Genomic DNA, 18,894 nt, shown 5'->3' on the forward strand with positions numbered 1-18,894 from the left:
ACTTGGGATGTTTTATGGTCAGTTCGAACATGCTACGCGGCAAGACGAGCACCCCTACGGGGCAAGAAGAGCACTTCATTAAAATCCCAATATTTTAACAAAAAATTGGCCATACAGTGATAGATATAGTGAACCTTGTTTATAGCTACAGTATCACGTTGTAAAATTATCATTTTTTTCGATTATTGAAAAAATGCGGTTTTATACTGCTTTATACAAAATTACCCGATTATTAAGTTGCTTATTTTTAGGAATTTACGCAACCAAATAGTTGCAGAGGTTACGAAAACCTATGTTCGGCACTATTGAGTGGATTCCAATTATTTCAAAATATTTGCTATGTTCCCCTCAGGGGTGCTCATCTTGCCCCACTATAGGTAAATAACTAAAATTGAAAAAAAATTAATGTTTGTTTTTAGAAAATATTTTCTAATATAAATTAAAATGATTTGCAGTAAGCTAGTAATGTTGGCTGATAACAAGAATTATGGTAAAAATTTGATTCTGACATAAAAACCTTATTTTATTCTGATGATTTCTTATAAGAAAATGCTAAAAATCCATGCTATTGACTAAATTGACAATATTTTTTAATTCGTTCATTATAAAGTACATTATATTTATCAGGTTTACAGACAGGATAAACATTTTTCTAACGGATTATGAACTTGTTTGGGCAAAATTCATCATAAAAGTAATAAAACACAGGGGTGCTCATCTTGCCCCGTCCTACATCAGTTCTTGATGTCTGCAAAACAGTTGGGCGCGGGCGGGGTTAACCACTCAGTAAACTGGCTAAGCGCCAGCATGCTACCGTTATGAACTCTACAAAGCGAACCAGCGATGTTCGTTGCTGCAGGCTACACAGCTAGGATCAGCTGCGTTGCTGATGGTTGCTTCAGCAGTCCTCGAGAGGGGCTTCATTGGGCTCGCTCTCGTCCGGTAACGCTGCCTCGAGATTCTGCACGTAAGCGATGGCGACATTCGGTTGCTCCTCTGAACATGTGGTTTTTGAGTTTCTGACATGCTCCTCAAGCAGTAAAATAAAATCAAATTTATGAAGCCTAAACCACGACGGGTGTGCTTCGTGGGCGTTTCGATGAGGAGTGTTGGGATACCGAAACAGCTCAACCGAAGGCAATCGGTTAATATTCATGAGGTATAATTCAAATATTGTATAGCGTTGTGTTTGTGTAAGACTGAAACTGGAATTCTTATTCACCAAGTTGGTAGAACGATACCCAATCTCCTTTTTGGAACAAAAGACTTAGAGGTTCCCAGTTTTCTTTAAATTTCCGACTGGGTGACCACATTGACAATTCCCTTTAAAAACCCTCTGAATGACTGACTTCACCGAACCACCAACACCCCCAACAACGTTGATTGAGCGCGCAAATCTAACCACCGGGCCCACATTCCGAAACGAGAAAATACTCGCAAATTTGTGAAGTTCTTTCGTAATAAAAACTCTCGACAATCATTTCAAACTTTAGCATATTTTAACCGCTCTCGGCAGATATTCAAAGAAAACTATCAACTACTTTGTACATACCTCAGTTCTGATCCATTTCAACCTGAGAAACGTCGAAATCCTCATCATCGCCCCATTCGGACGTTGGTTTTTTCGCCTGCGTATTACCAGCCGGCTCCGGCTGCTTCAACAGTAGGCTCTCGTGTTTGATTCCCTCCTTGGCTTCCTTCTCGTTGCTTTCCATCAGCTCCCACAGTTCGGTGTCGTCATCTGCGTTCATCGTGGTCGTGTCCTGTTGGGTACTCCGAACGCTCGCCATGGACGTGTCCTGGCTGCCGAACGTACGACGATTTTGGTTCTGGGGTTTGACCTTGGGCGCCCGCGCACCCACTGTGATCTGACTGAGGTCGAAGTACTGATTGGGATGGGTGATGCCTTCTTCCAGCTTGGTGTTGTGGGAAATTTCGAAATACTTCCCGCAGGCTATCTGGTAATGACCTCGACTCGCAAAGCCGACCACTTCCTCCGCGTGAGCCGCGCTCAAACCGAAGGCGCTCAGCTTCGTTTTCAACACCGACGGTTCCCAGATCTTGAACGGACATCCGTGTGTGTCCTGAGGTGACACGTTCGTCGTTATAATCTTCATACAGTTGTAGGCAGCGTAATTGATCCGGGAGCCTTCCTTTCCGTAGTTGTGCCTGATGTTATACGCGTGTTCCTTCTCGAATTTTTCCAACGTTACAGTTCCTCGAGTGAATTCCTCTCGCCAAAAGCGCAACGAATCTTCCATGGTCACTCCGATGGCTTTCAGGAACAAGCCATACTGCATACGCCCGCCGTGCTTCATATGGTGCTTCGATCGAAGTGTATCATGGCAATAGCGCATACACAGCGGGTAGGATTTCTTCGATAGCTGATCCAGACTTTCGATCGGAATCTGGCCCGTTTTGGATACTCTGTAATCTTTGCCCGTATACGAAGTGTGCAGTTCCTTCAATATCATCGCGAATCTCTCGTCGTTCTCAACCTCAGGTAGTAGCCTCAGATGCGCCTGCAAGCCGTCTTCCAACAGCTGCTGATGTTTATTGGCGATAATCGAAACGAAGTCACTGGCGCATACATAGGCGAAACCTGCCCTCAGATAGCACCTACGACCCCGAACCAAATCCAGAACGTCCGTAAATCGCACTTTGTAGAAATCCATCGATTCGATCTGCATGACGCTGTGATAGATGGTACTGTCGTAAAGGCCATCCTTGATTTCGCTTTTCTGCTCCGCGGTCAGTGGCAAGTAGCCCATTTCGTACTTCATAACGAAATCCTTCACATCTTGCGGCGAGAGACCGGCAAACTTCAAACGAAACAGTTCCATTTCTCTGGTGATGAACCACCTGCAAACGTAAAAGTATATATCAAGCATAATTTTTCAATCCGACGTAACTCGAGAATGTAAACAAATCCGAGTTAACTGCTGCATGCATGATTCATAAAGCAAATTGAAGAACCCACATCACTGTTTGATGATTTATTACTTTATTTGTTTGACTAAGCATATTTTTTGAAACGACGTATCTAACTATTTTGATGTTTACAACTTTACTGATAGATACACCGTTTTGATATATAAGAAAACCAAACGACGTATCTAGCCAAAATCAAAAGTAACAGATACACCAAACTGGCACCATACAAAAGCGACGTATCTGGCATGACGTATCTCTGACCAACCCGGTGTATGTGTATTTTTGTCAAAATTCTTTGTAAAAATGATATGGAATGAGTAGGTTTTGTTTCTTACCTAGTGCGTGTTATATCCCTGGTGATGCTAAGCACGAAAAAACTTATGAAAAGTCTTTTTATAAAAAACTATTTTAGTGAAATGGTCGTCAACATTGACCATGAATTTACTCAGATCAGTGAAAAAGTTAGATACGTCGATTTGAAAAATTATGCTTGATATATATCATTGAAAAATGCATTTCCGGTAGATTTCACTGGTGGAAACATAACATGTTCTAGGAGCCCCAAAACTCTAACTTACCGTCTCAATTCCTCCGTGCCGCAGTAGGCAAACCGCAGAATGAAATGCGACAGATAATCCTTTCGCCTGGCCGCCAGGTCCTGGTCTTTCGAGTGGTTACCCTGGCACAGCCTTACGTAGTGCTTCAATCCGGCGTGATTCATCTCGTTGAACACGGTTTCCCGTCCCTCGTCGGACGACAGTTTCAGGTTCTTGTTGGTCGCCTGCTCCAGTATGCGAAGCACCTTCAGCCGCTCCAGGGCCAGCGACTGTAGCTCCGTGATGGACAGATCGACCATCGGTGGAATCGCGTACAGTGCTACGTTGTGTGGAATGAGCCAATCCAGCACCGAATCCATCCCAAATTGGGCTTCCGGTCTGAGCCGGCTGCGGCGGGAGAATTCCATTCTTATTGAATCGGTGTTTCGGTAAGGACTTCACTATTTTTAACAATATTTTTCGACAAATTAAATTACAAATTACAAATTACGAATAAAATTCCGGTTATTTCGCGTGATTTGCACTGTGAGTGAGTTGCTCTGCGGGATCGTTCGTTGGCGCCAAAGATTTTAGTTTTGTTTACGTGAAATACACGCTGACGAGTATTTATCACTTTTCAATCGAAAGTTAACGCATCAAGGACAACTGTGCCCAGTGAGCTAACTTCACGCTCGTTCAAAACTACTACGAATGTGATTCTGATGCAATGAGCGTCTGCACAATAGAGCTAATAAACTATAGAGGAAGAATGTCGCTGGCGTCGCCGCCGAAACATCTCTTGCTGGCGGAGATAGGCAGGGATATAAGTGTCAAAGCAAAAAAGTATGCAGTTTGACAGATAGACACCCGACATGTTCCCGAGCGAGAACAAAGGGAACACCAGCGACATTCGTTCTCTATAGTTTATTAACTCTATTCTCTGCACGAATCTGGCGTACTGCTCACTCCCACAGAAAATTTGAAAACAGTTCGCACAGTAAAAGTAAAATGTGACTTTTACTGTGCGCGGTGTTTTCAAATTTTCTGTGGGAGTGAGCAGGACAGGGCAAATTCATACAGAGGCTCATACCGTCGTTTACCTCGCTAATCTGCACATCGCTCAAACTAAAAAAATCTGGAGCTCGATTTGAATAGGTCGTATGTGCTTTCGTCGATATAAAATTCGATCAGTTGGATTCACTTATTGAAGCGAAAGCTGTTGAAATTAAACAAAACTTATACATACAACCGATTCCTTACAAAACAGGCTTTCCGTTCAATCACTAAAAGTCCTCGAAAAATAATTAATATTGCTATTGCGAATCTTTTCTGAAATCCGCATACTGGCCAACAACTTGCGCGCCGACAGCCCATGCGCCGGGTTGTGCGCCATACAAAATGTAAATAAACAAGTGTCAAAATAGTTCGCGGCAAGTGCTCCATCCCTGTTAGGGTTCGGATCCATTTTTTGTCTAAAACATTGAGCTTACTTATGTCTGGAAATAATGTACAACAAAGATGTTATTGACGGTAACAACGCTTTTACTTCATTACCCTACTGATTAGTGGTGATTTGGCTAGTGAAAAACTTGGCGCATAGGCAATCGTCGCGCAAATTGTGCGCTGGTGTGCGGATTTGAGTTAATCGTCGCAAAGTGCCCAACACACATTATACCCTGGCGCGCAACCTAGAGGTCGAAGAGAAACTTGTCGAAATGCTAAAAATTCTCGAGAAGCTCAATACAGTAACTAAAATAAACTGATCGATTTTTATATCGACGAAAGCACATACGACCTATTCAAATCGAGCTCTAGAAATGGTTCGAATTGCATTCCGCATGGGTGGTTTTATTGTTATCGTTTAAGGCTCCCCCAAACCAAGGCGACTTTTCCGGCGACACGATTTTTAATCGCCGCGATTTTTCTCAACGACTACAGCGATAAATGCGTCGCATCAACCATCTACACTAACGCGAAAACTAGTCACAAACAAAACTTAGTCGCCCCGTGACAGCGACGAAAACTGTGCATGCAGCGACCAGCGCCGCGACACACCGGCGACAAGTACAAAAATCGCTGCACTGTCGCTTGTCGCCTGCGACGACGTCGTCACAGTGTGGAAGGCCCCCTTCAAATCAGTGCGCAGCGATTTCGCGACAAAAACACAGCGACAAAAAGTCGTGTCGCTGGAAAAGAGTCGCGTCGATTTGGGGGAGGCTTTATGCGGGCAATGCTCAACCATCTTGTTTGACTCGATCGAATTTTCCGAGGAATTTTCATTAGTGTCAAACTTTGGTCAAACTGATGTTGTTTCTTGAGTTCTTTCCTTGTCAAATATTTGATCCTGTGTACTTCAGGCCTAATTTCCGCACTTGACTCGAACATGATATTGTGGATTTACCGGCTACTTGTATTCTACCGGTTACTTAAGTAGCCGTTTCAAAGTAGCCGTTTTCATATAAAAATCAACTTGATTGTCAAAAAATGAATGTCGCTGAGTAGCTAGTGGCAACGAGGAATAGCGCATACAATAAAAATGTTTAAAATCATTTCTAAGTTACTCTTTTTCTAAAACGGCTACTTTGGAGGCCATACTGAAGCGACCGGTAGAATGCAAGTAGCCGGTAAATCCACAATATTAAATACTGGCGATCAAGTATGGGCAATTTAAAAAAAAAATGCGCGATAATCTACGGTGAAACGCGCAATAATGATCGCAGTGGTTAATGCCCGAACAGAGAAAAACCGTCAAAATCCAAGTGGGAGAAAGCAAGATAGCATCTGGGCTCGGACTGACTCAGTATGCTTTCTCATGTCGTTATAGTTTTGCAGCGGTGGTGGTGGTAATCTCAAGTGCTATCGTACTGAAGATGCTGAAAACCAATCAGCATATGCACTGCAAGTGAGCATACGCAATGATAGGTTTTTGTTGCAAATTGCAAAAGTAGAATCTGAGATAACCATCTTAAGGCCAGTGTAGACTATCTGATTTTTCGGTCTGATTTGAGTGACTGCTCGTAAAAAATGTATGAAATCTTGAACAAAGGTCACTCAAATCAGACCGACAAATCAGATAGTCTAAACGGGCCTTTAGTAGCAATCGAGCAATGGCAGATATTTCCAGATTGAGTTTAAATAAGGGCGAAAGTAACATGATCGATTTCTCTTCATCGGCTCTCTCTTTTGCAAATTAAAGTGACAAGATGCAATTTCAATCAAACTTTTTTACCCTAACGCTAGATTGCATCGCAACCTAGCGTTTTATGACCAAAAAGTGCAACCATACTTGCATCTTGTCACTTTAATTAGAAGAAGAGAGAGTCGATGAAGAGAACTCGCTCATGTTATTTACTTTCACCCTTAAACTCAAATCTAGATTTCCTCGTTCATCCCGTTCGCCCTTAAACCTAAATTTGGGTTGATTAGATTACAGGCCGAACATGTCTAAAGGTCCTATCTGCAGAAGAGAGGCTCTCTTTGGTTTCCCTCTCTTTCGTTAATATCTCAGCTGTTTATTTGTATTATGATTGTCTCCTTGCATTGAACGGTGGTCAAAACAATCTTCTTTTGATATGTACTGCAAATATATTTGAAAAGCGTGCCATTACATTGCAATAATTGAAAGAGAAAGTGAACAAAGAGAGCCTCTCAAATGCAGATAGGACCTATTGAAATGTTTGGCCTGATTACGTATCAACTTGAGTGAAATTTTAGATCCGTGTATGCCAACTCCACTGGGCAACTGCTTATGTCAAACGAAACGAGATTTTTTTCCGCGGCTCCGGGACTGCCGCGTGAGTGCTTGAACGAGTGCCTTCCAGTGATGCCACATGTGTGAATTTTGATTGAACCACACAGATTATTTTTATCGCTCAACGTGCAGAAGCTGTGCTGGTTTATGAATTACATATTAATAGAGAAGATTGAAAACAATGGGACTTTTTATTGAATATTTCTAATGACTTTTACCGACCACATCTTATACAATCTTCACATTTTTGAATGCATCGTCAGGTGATTCAGATTCCAAAATACAAAATAAAAAATGGCAACACTACTCTCTTCCTGACCCTCCTTCACCCAGGCAGGCGGACTCAGCTCATTACATTTCGCAGTCAGAAGGTGTTGTGTGGTAGAAGATTTTCTCGGGTCTGCTGGAGATCGTTTTAGTGCGATTGAGGCAGATTTTCAGGTGATTATTGGTTGTGCTTTGTACAGTGCAGTGCGAAAGGTACCTTCGCAGTGTGAAATTTGTGCTGTGAAAACTGGTGCACGATGGCTACGGTGATTTTCCTGAAAAAGTTCACAGAAAAGTTTTCCTCGCTAGGGGTGATAAGGGTTCCGTTTCATCGTGAGTGGCCGAAAATAGTACGCTAAAACTAATCGACACACAAAGACGTGTGATGCACATTAATCAAAAATCTTTTCTCAATGCTTTGTGTGATAATCGCGTTCCTTGTATATCGCGATCCTACTATACTTTCTTGTGAAAACCAATCAAATTACTATGAAGGTACCCCATGTGCTGCAATGGCCCAAGTGAAGCTGTAATTTTGTGTTTGAGGAACATGTCGCAAATATGTGATTAGTTTTCGTCGTGGGTAAAAAGTGATGAATCGGCTGTAGCTCGACTCGATTCGGCGAGTTCCCAAGATGGTTGATTGATGATGCGGTCGGCCGGGTAAGCGTAAAAGTGAGAGTGAGTGACCGGGTAGTAAATCAGCAGTGTTGGCAGATTGCGGGTTTCGGTACATGTGTCCCATTAGTATTTATTACTATTAAGGTGATACGGGACGCCTTTTTCTAACAATTTGCTTCGCGATTTTGAAGATGGTAATCTCGATTTCTATCGCACAAAAGAGGCTGAAAACAATCAAACAAAGTAAGCATACACAATGATAAGTTTTTGTTACATAATATGAAGTAGAATTGGAGATTACCATCTTAGCTGCAACAGAACAATGGCGGATATTTTCCCGACCGTCGCGTTCGCCCTTAATATGGAAAACATGGCTCAAAATATTTGTGTTTATAGCGCAGTTTCGAGTTCGAAAGGAATCGCTCAAGAAACTTCTTGAGTGATTCCTGACAGAAACTTTCTTCGGTGACTGCCATTTAAACTGTCATTTCTTCGCTACTGCGTACTGCGATCGAAGAAAAACCGGTTTCTTGAGCGATTCAGGCAAGGAATTTCCCATGCATCAAGATAGGCTGAGAAATTCCTTCTTATCTGCAAACAGCGCTTATTTAGTAATATCTGTAGTTAAACACTTTTTGTTAGTTCAAAGAAACAAATGATATGAGCATATTCTGGATAATCGGGTCTCCAGTTAGCCTAGTGGTTAAGGCTATGGATCGCTAATCCGGAGACGGCAGGTTCGATTTCCGATTCGGTCGGGAAAATTTTCTCGACTTCCTGGGCATAATGTATCATTGTACTTGCCTCACAATATACAAATTCATGCAATGGCAGGCAAAGAAAGCCCTTCAATTAATAACTGTGGAAGTGCTCAAAGAACACTAAGTTGAAGTTAGGCTGGCCAAGTCCCATTGGGCATGTTGAGCCAAAAAGAAGAAGAAGATCAATCAATATCACATCGCCCCCTTAAGGGCGAACGGGACGGTCGTGTAAATATCCGCCATTGCTCGGTTGCTACTAAGATGGTAATCTCAGATTCTACTTAATATTTTGCAACAAAAACCTATCATTGTGTATGCTCACTTGCAATGCATATGCTGATTGGTTTTCAGCATCTTCAGTGCGATAGAACTCGAGATTACCATCTTCAAAATCGCGAGGCAAATTGTTAGAAAGAGAAGCAAGATAGGAAAAATAACACGGCGTCCCGTTTCACCTTAATGCTAATAGGTAACTCGTTGTGGTAGTGCGAAAAAAATGGCTGGTAAAACTAATCCTGGTGTAAAACAAACATTTTGTTGGTCTTAAAAGATGAATCATTGTTTTTTCCACGCTCTTGACACGCCTATATTAATAACATGGTGTGACAGTTCAGACATCAGGGGCCCAATTTCGTTTGATCAACACATTTTGGGGCCATTATAACAAAAGAGATGTTGACAACAATGCCTGCCACTGGGCTGGTTTTTTCATAGTTCCAATGGATAAACTTTTGTTTTTTTATTGTGTATGTTCGGATTTCTATCAAATATCTCGAAATTTCGTAAAACCAGTTACCTAGTTGTAGCATTAAGGGGGCGACATATTAAGTACATTTTAAGAGCCGATTTTATGAATGAACATTTGACAGGAAGTGGCGTACATGCACTGGGAAAAAATCGTCATTCCTTCTATGTGTCCGGGACATGGATTTTTGCAATAGGGGTAAACAAATGGTTTCCATTAGTGCGACTCATACTTTTGATGAGGCACCATACAGCAGCGACTCATACAATTTAGAACACATATTATGCATGTGCTAATTTGCCTGTGTAATCGGGTATTGGTTGCATATTGCATATACTTTGGATGTGGTTTGGCACATGGATATTTGCCATTAAGTATGAGGCAATTTTCCTGAGTGTGTGAATGTCAATATCAAAATTGTTGTCGTTTCGTAAAATGGCTCATTAAATGATGATACTTCATAGTGGTCCAAATTTAAACGTACCTGGTCAGCACACAAAGTCAAACATTTGAACAAAAAAGATATATCAATGCTCAAACATATTGTTTACTTGATCGAATTTTCATTAGTGTCAGACAGATGTTTTTCTTGAGTCCTTGTCAAATATTTTACCCTATATACTTATAACCTTACTAATTCATTCAGTAATCAGTAAGGCTGACCTTCAGCACTTTTAATTTCTTCATAAGTTACAATAATACTAGTGACAAATAAACACATAATCTGGAAGACATTATTTCTTACGGAAAATCTGGAAGCGGCTTATCTGCAAAACATAAACATGGGTAGACAGCATTGCTTAGTGCAAGCTTTTGTTGATCGTGCAACCATAGACTAATTTCAAGACCTCGATGTACCATAGGAAACCATTAAATTTTGTATGTCCAGTCCGGTACCCAATATTTTTCATTACCGTGTATTTTTTTTCCGTGTCAATTATACAGGGTGTTAGGTTCCTGAGTGCAAACTTTTTAAAGGGTGATAGAGGACCATAAATGGTGAAAAAAATTGTTTTACGCATATGGTCAAATCTCAACCGTTACGTAGTTATTGAACTCCCAATGTTTTTGACTCTTATTGCCATAACTGGCTATAACTTTAAAATGGTCAAACTTATCGCAAATTTTTTACCCTTATTCGAAAGATTATTGAATTTTCTATCAAATGGCATCTTTGAACCGATTGGTTTAGTTAAATAACTAAATTTTCTAGAGAAAATAGCCTAAAAGTTGTGTGTTTTAATTTGTTTTTGCCAATTATCTTTGAAAAATGCGTGATAATTTAAAATTCTTTCTTTGGCAAAGTTGTGGCCCCTATTCTACTCTACAATTCGTTCTTTGACATGAAACTTTTATCTCTTATCGTTTTCTTGCAATTTCGATTTAAACGTCGCATTTCAGATCATAAATTTGCAATCGTCATGGTGAGCACTTTTTTGCGCACTGTGCCGCACATTTAAATCAAAATAGCAAGAAAACGATAAGAGTTAGAAGTTTGGCGTCAAAGAACAAATTGTAGAGTGGAACAGGGGCCACAACTTTGCCAAAGAAAGAATTTTAATTTACTATGCATGTTTCAAAGATAATTGACATAAACAAATAAAAACACACTATTTTTAGCTATTTAGCTCTAGAAAACTTAGTTATTTAACTAAACCAATCGATTCAAAGATGCCATTTGATAGAAAGTTCAATAATCTTTCGTATAAGAATAAAAAAACTGCAATAAGTTTGACCATTTTGAAGTTATAACCAGTTAAGGCAATAAGAGTCAAAAACATGGGGAGTTCAATAACTACGTAACGGTTGAGATTTGACCATATGCGTAGAACAATTTTTTTCACCATTTATGGTCCTCTATCACCCTTTAAAAAGTTTGCACTCATGAACCTAACACCCTGTATTTAGCAATCGGACAGTAAAGAATTAAACATAAATTACGCAGGGCTGGTAGCAAGTCACTTTTTAGTGACTTAGTCACTTTTTTTGGGTTGGTCACTAAAAAGTCTCTTTTTTCAAGGTCAGGTCACTAAAGTCACTATTTTCACCTAAAAAGTCACTTTTTTCAACTTTTTTGGGGAATTGGCTTCTTTAGCGGTATTGAGATCATTCTATTTTCAAAATCTGCATGCAAAACTGAGCCGAAATCCAAATTTTCATGAATTTTGGTGCCCGGGAACCTATTTAAAAATCAGTTTGAAGTTTGTATGGGAGCAATTTGTCGAATCACCCCTCGTCGCATTTTGTACTGGGCGGAGCTGTCAAGCAGTTGGCCAGCTGTCAAAAGGTGATTTCGAAAAATCTCTTCGAAAGCGATTTTAGGTACCAAAATAAAGTTCTAAAATTCTGAAAAAAATCATGGTGGCACAGAAAAAGGTGCTCTTTCGTAAAAAATTGAAAAATCAATACATTTGTCTTAATTTAAAAACCCAATTGATAAAATACGGATTGAAAAATATTCAAAAAATGTTAAACCATCAAATGATGCCACATTACAAAAGTCAAATTTTCCCTATACAAACCGCTCCATACAAAAAAAAAATCGCTTCGCAACTACTATTATGTCTTTCTTTAGGATCCATGGGAGACATTGAAAGAAAATTGGCTACTACTTGCTCCTATCCTGCAATTTCAATCAAGTTGTCGGCGATGATTGAAATATTCCAACATAAAATTACCATATTAGCCATTAAATACCTCTGAGGAAACATTTGGTCGTCATGATCGCTTTTCTCGGTAGATCAATCATTGCAGAATCTAAATCTGGTATTAGATTTATTAGTGAAGCGTGTTTTTACGAATTGGAACCTATTTACTTAAATGTTTACAACACCTCAAATAATGAGAGTGAACCATGCACGGCCTTGAATAATATTTAAAGACCATTACAGCGCTTTGTGGACCTCTAAATTCCTTCGCGGACATTATTACATTACGGACATTACGGACCTTCACAGACCTGCACAAGCACTGGTTGTTTTGTGGACTGGACACAAACGCTTATATTATTCCATGGAGATCTTGTAAGATCTCCCGGATAAAAAATACAATAGAAAAACATAGGATTCTTATGTAACAGTACCATTGAAAACCATACTCTCACAATAGAATTCAATGTTAAAATAACAGTAGAAAAACAATAGAATCAAATGTTTCTAACAATAGAATCAAATGTGAATGAGCATTTCACATTGAATTGTATAGGTTGTTAAGTATCGTAACAATAGAAAAAAGGACTTTTTTCCATACAAGTTTTTTCGCAAAACAGATGATTCTAATGTAAATGAAATGTTGTTAATGCATATACGGGGAATCAAATATACCGTAGATTTTTATGTATTTGTATTGTTTTGAACTGTTAAATATGCCAAGAACTGTCTATTTTGAACTGTGATCTTACATTAGATTCAATGGTTTGGGGATGGTTTTCTATTGTGAAACAGAAGATTCTTATGTTTTCGAATTGTTCCAAAAAGTGAATTGCATGGTAAACGTATTGTTTTGGGTAGTGAATTTATTTATGGTTCCACATTTGATTCAATTGTTTTGGAATTGTTTTCTATTGTGAAACAGAACATACTGTTTGTACTGTATTTACATTGAATTCAATGGTTTGGGTATCGTTTTCTATTGTGATACCTTGTGTGATACAGAAGATTCTTATGTTTTCGAATTGTTTCAAACAGTGAATTGCACGGTAAACGTATTGTTTTGAGTAGTAATTTTATTACTGATTCCACATTTCATTCAATGGTTTGGGAATTGTTTTCTATTGTGATACACAAGATTCTTATGTTTTCATATTGTTCTTTGAGCACTGACTTAATTACACATTAGATTCTATTGTTCTGGAATTGCTTTCAATTGTGATTACGGAACATACTGTTTTGTCCTATCCAAAGGTTTGGGAATTGTTTTCTATTGTGAAACAGAAAATTCTAATGTTTTGGAATAGTTTTATTTTACAAGCGATTATGAACATTTTGGCATGATTTGATCTATTTCTGCTTTTTACTTTTGTTACTGATTGCTTGAGAAAATTCTGAAAAACAGTGAATCTGAACTATCTTTATGCATTTGGACTAGAAGCTTGTATATTTTATGCTACATTCAGGGCTACATTTTAAGAACACAGATCGAACAATTATCTAATATTTGGATCAATCATGTCGTAAATCGAGTAATGTTTAATTGCATTAATGATTGAAGCTTGGGCTCCCATGCCCCACCAGCCAGATAACTGGGTTTAGCAGACTAAGGCATTATATGTGGCAACACTATAAGCGGCATGATGGAACCGTGCCTAAGCGCGCTAAATGTTATTAGACCACTAATGTAGTTGCATTTAGTGGGTGATGAGGTACAAAAGTAACATTACAGCGTGCTTAACCATTATTGTAGCACTAAAAAAACTCGATATACTACAACTTGAACCTATACTTGAACATCATTCGAAGCGTTAAAATGCAAGATATTGCATAGATTAAGTTCGTTAAATGTTGACTTTACACAAGCTTCTATGTTCTTTGAAAAGTTCTTCAAATATTCGAATCGCTCATTTTATTGTTCAATAAACGTCTAATTGCATTAATGGATGAAGCTTGGGCTCCCATGTCCCACCAGCCAGATAACTGGGTTTAGCAAACTAAGCATTATATGTGGCAACACTATAAGCGGCATGATGGAACCGTGCCGAAGCGCGCTAAGTGTTATTAGACCACTAATGTAGTTGCATTTAGTGGGTGATGAGGTACAAAAGTAACATTACAGCGTGCTTAACCATTATTGTAGCATTTATGGACATTTGATGAACTACAGCTTGTGGAATACAGCATACAATATAGAATTTGATTCAAAGGCATGCATGTGTTCCAAGTTTAAAGAGCGAACCTATATTTAAAAACCTTGCAAAGCTACCAAATGCAAAAGATGGTTCTACGGTTCTACACAGTAATATGTTTCACATTTGATTTCACGAAAAAAAGTTTGATGATGAAACTATTGCAGTCAAGATTGCAGTCAAATTAAAGGAAGGGAAAATTAGTATTTTTACAATAAGTCCGTTGGTCCTCATGCAGATCTTGCTTAGATCGGCATTCAACAAGCTCTGGGTTGATTGCTTATGCACCGCGCACCGGCTTGACGTCCTTGTCACTGTTGAGAGATGAGAAGGGGTTATTAATAACGAAACGTGGGTTCAAATATAACTTAGAATTTTATGTACAGTGCCGATTCGTTCGTTGGGGGCTCATGAGATGGGCTGCCTCGATGGTTAGATGTTTGCAGATTGGGGCAAAACCCAACTTAAAAGTAGTGTCCGAGGTACTGTCAATGACAAAATCGAAGGCGCTGTCGCACCGCAGGTCCTGTATACAGAACGTTTGTGCAAGTATATTAAGTCAATAATCAATAATTTTTAAATGCCAGTAGTTTCTCTGTGCGTTGATACATACTTTCTGGGGCGGTCTTTAAATTAGAAAACCATGATGCTCCCTTTATCTAAAGCTCGCAACTTTTTCTTGCTATATTTCCATTTTTTTAAATATTTTTTTTAATACTGGTACAATAAAATTAGCCCTTTTCAAATGTTAGTTTAGAAAACTTTAAAAAAATCTTAAATATAGGTAAAAAGTACTAATTAGATGATTTTATTATATTATGAAAAAGGTTGAACCAACCCTGGGAATTTTTCTGGGAAAGTGTGATTCGCTACCAGCCCTGCCCTGCCAACTCAACTTCTCGCCTCTCGGCTCTCGCAAAAGCGCAAACAAAACACATACAAACCTGTTGAAATGCCGCAACTGTTGAATGATTCAGCACTGCACCACACACTGTATTTTCTCCCGTGAGGAAAATGCGGAAAATTCACGCAGCTGAGCGTGAATTTTCCACATTTTCCGCACACAAAACTGCTATTCGGAATTTTTTACCGCTGACGACCGAGCTGACTACAACAAAACTTGGCTGTCATCGATACACACTGTTTCGGAATTACTCAAAAACCCAAGCAAAAACCCTTTTTTTCAAACGTCCAGACCATTGAAAAACAGTACATTTCAATGTTACTGATACATTCTATTGTAAACTAATGGTTTGAACGCTGAATCCAACAGTAACAAAGAATTCAAATGTTAATCTATTGTTTGGGTATGTAACCATGGAATCTAATGTAAATCTTTTGTAATCATTAAAAAGAATCAAATTTTAAAAATACTGTACAATACATTCACAATAGAAAGCAATGTTAACATAAGAATCTGTGGTTTTTCAATTGTTTTCCCATAGCCTTAATTGTTCGTTTTTATCCGGGCTGTACCATGTATACAGTTCAATATAATACTCCATTTACTTGTTAGAAGTGTCATTGGTCTGGAGCGTATAGAATAGTCATTCGTATAATACTAGTTTTGCTTGTAGATCTTGCACCTACATTTCATGGAGTTTTGGGACGACCTAGATCATATGTAGAACTAAAAGTAGTAAAACTGTTGTAGAAATCTTCAAAACATATGCCTTAAAAAACAACATCAATGGAATCCAATCACTGTACGTGTGTATCGAAACAACTTTTATGTATATTGGAAGACTGAGTTCCATAAAATTTGGAGAGTTTTATAAACTAACGCAAACATATTTTGTATGGGGCCGCCCCATGATGCGTCGGTGAGAGTGAAGGCCTAATAGCAAGTCGCTATTTAGTGGCTTGGTCATTATTTTAAGTCCCCAAATAAAATTAACAACTTCTCCCAGAATGCTTGTTACTACATATTATGAAAATTTAACCAGAAACTATGAGACAATTCAAATAAATTACTAAATATGGGACATTTTGAAAAAAATTAAGAGTTCTATTACATTTTCATAGGCTATTAAAAAACCGTTGTTTTCTTCTTGTAATTCTTCTGAAATATTTCAAGTATTACATCAAAATTACTTAATTACTTTCTGTTATTCATTTTATTTTATTTTGAGAGAATTTTTGCAAACATATTCAAGAAATCATATTTGAAAAATTCCTATTCAAATTCATTCGCACATTTTTAAGCATTTGTCTAAGTTTCCATCAAGGTGAAATTCATGACAGAAAACATCCAACAAGTTTTCCAAGAGTTTCATAATTTATTTATTTTTTCTTGACAGAATTTTCATGCCATGCTCATCTAGTCCTGCACAATGTATTCTATAAAATTGTAAATACATGCAGCTTTGTACAATTTCAGGAATGGAAGATGAAAGACTTTCTTGAACATTTTCATTATGCGGTACTCCAGGGTTTTCTGAATCAAATTCGTTCTACAATGTTTCCTCACTAAGCATATGTTTGTGCCAAAAGTCACTATTTAGCCACTTTTTTTGCATTCTGAAAGTCACTATTTGGTCACTATTTTAGAGATATTGGTCACTAAAATAACTATTTTGACCATCAGTTCCTGCTACCAGCCCTGATTACGCAATTGGGTACCAAGGATTGTTCACAATCTGCGAACTTGACTGCGGAAAAAATCGCGACCATGACGCCGCTGGTGCATCTGTGAGTTGTTCCCGTGGCTCCCATTTGCTCAAACATTTTTCGCTGATCCAAGTAGTCAGACGTATGCTGAACACTCGATCTGTCAATCTTGATTAGATTGGAAGTCTCGTCTCAGGAAAGTAACAAAATCTGAACAATCCTGATCCGTAAAGTATTCAATGACCAAATGTCTTTATGTGCATGGAAGTGGTTAGATTTTACAATTGCTCACATCAATTTTATAATTAACACGGGAGCGGTCGCGTCGTGTATTATGTTTCCATTTCAAAACCGAATTAGCGACATTTTTTCTTCGACTTCCGCTGCTTTTGCCTTGCGTTAAACACAATGTCGGAAGTGGGGCGCTGTATAGAGTACCAGGTGTACAATACAGCGCCCCACTTCCGACATTGTGTTTAACGTAAGGCAAAAGCAGCGGAAGTCAAAGAAAAAATGTCGCTAATTCGGTTTTGAACTGGAAACATAATACTGAGTACACGCACCATGAAAAATGCACGCTTGTGGTACACAACGTGAGCGTGGCGTCGCATGCGGGTAGTCGAAGGCGTGACTGCTCGAGGGTTGAGAAAATCACGGCAGTCGATCGACTTCAAACTCTTAAGAGATGCGTATCCAAAAGACAGCTTTTGCAGGGACCGCCCGCATAGAAATATATCGTTCAAGCTATGGTTCGTATCATAAGAATTTAATTCGTGGAATGATTATTACAACCGAGGGGCGATTCACTCATGTATTTTCGATTCAGCTCAATGTATTGAAAATCGAATTGATGTATTTTTGGTGTATTACCATGTATTTTTTGTATTTGTGTATTATTTTGCATTTAGGTGAATAAAATCGAATTGATGTGTATTGATGCAATAATTGAGTATTTTTCGAATGAATGTGTATTTTTCAATCGATTTTCATATTTTGCATTAAAATGCATTTTTGGGACTTACGTTTGTAAACAACGAGAAATTCAACCAAGTTTTCGAATACCGCATTGAACAACAAGTTGTTGTCAACAACAAGTAATTATTTTATTTTGCAAAATCAGTTTTAGTTCCAGAATAAAAATCCCCATTACTTCATGGTGTACCGGATATTAACCAGTATGAATTTTTTCAACTATTCCACAGATGAGGGAAATCAAACACCCTGAACTGAAGCATGCCAAAAACTTCAAAGTCTCCCCGTTACCAACACAGCATTCTGGGTAGGCATCGCCTGCAGGTGGATTAGAACTGCTGGAAGCAATTAAGTTTTTGTTGGCATTCTGAGATAAAGCAAGTGGACACTCAAAAAAAACTCAAAAAAGATGCTGATCCTTGAATTCCCCCAGCACATTTTATGAAAGCACCTACATCAATTCAATGCCATTCTTCCAGGAGCTGTTTCGTCAACACCTCCAAGAGTTCCCTCTGGAACTCATTCAGGAATTTTCTGAGTTGATTTTGTGATTTTTGCAGGCTTTCGTTGTGGCATTTCTTGAAGACTTTTGCATTCATACAAAAGTTTTTTTTCTGGAATTGCTCCAAGACTACTTTCTAAATTTTCTCGAAGACTTCTGTCCAAGCTTTCAACAGGAATTCTTTCTGGAATCCCTCCATGAATTCTCCACCAAATCCTTGTCGAAAAGCTTTTTGAATATTTCCTGGGATTCATCCAGGAGTTTTGATCGGGTTTCTTCCAAAAGTTCCTTCTGGAATGTGTCCCTGAGTTGATTTTGTGATTCCCCCAGGTTTTCTTCCTGGGATATCTCAAAG

The 18,894-nt window shown here is 38.7% G+C and overlaps 2 protein-coding genes and 1 long non-coding RNA gene across 4 annotated transcripts in view; 1 reads left to right on the forward strand and 2 right to left on the reverse strand.

The window, feature by feature from the left end:
- Positions 1 to 1,476: 1,476 nt before the first annotated feature.
- On the reverse strand, positions 1,477 to 4,047 carry LOC109423063 (DNA primase large subunit). The gene is made up of 2 exons (XM_029852519.2): positions 3,513 to 4,047; positions 1,477 to 2,862 (listed from the first exon to the last, which is right to left on the reverse strand). The coding sequence occupies exons 1-2, from the start codon at positions 3,896 to 3,898 to the stop codon at positions 1,554 to 1,556; spliced, it is 1,695 nt and encodes a 564-aa protein (XP_029708379.1). The 5' UTR covers positions 3,899 to 4,047; the 3' UTR covers positions 1,477 to 1,553.
- A 3,460-nt stretch (positions 4,048 to 7,507) lies between these two features.
- LOC109432360 (ubiquitin-conjugating enzyme E2-17 kDa) overlaps positions 7,508 to 18,894 on the forward strand; it is a 47,190-nt gene continuing 35,803 nt past the window's right edge. The window contains exon 1 of one of the 2 annotated variants that reach the window (XM_062845467.1): positions 7,508 to 7,662. The gene's annotated coding sequence lies outside the window, so the exon portion shown is untranslated. The other variant, XM_062845468.1, reaches the window with a different exon arrangement.
- Positions 7,801 to 17,494, reverse strand: LOC134285188 (uncharacterized). The gene is made up of 2 exons (XR_009996197.1): positions 9,326 to 17,494; positions 7,801 to 9,074 (listed from the first exon to the last, which is right to left on the reverse strand). It is a non-coding gene; the product is annotated as an uncharacterized LOC134285188 (long non-coding RNA).

This window comes from Aedes albopictus, chromosome 1, assembly GCF_035046485.1.
Source record: "Aedes albopictus strain Foshan chromosome 1, AalbF5, whole genome shotgun sequence".
Taxonomy (NCBI): domain Eukaryota; kingdom Metazoa; phylum Arthropoda; class Insecta; order Diptera; family Culicidae; genus Aedes; species Aedes albopictus.

Bases quoted from the DNA above. Each gene is read 5' to 3' on its own strand.
- LOC109423063 (XM_029852519.2), bottom strand. From the start codon at position 3,898: ATGGAATTCTCCCGCCGCAGCCGGCTCAGACCGGAAGCCCAATTTGGG. The intron at 2,863-3,512 runs GTAAGTTAGAGT...TTACGTTTGCAG, and splicing joins GGCACGGAGGAATTGAGACG to GTGGTTCATCACCAGAGAAA.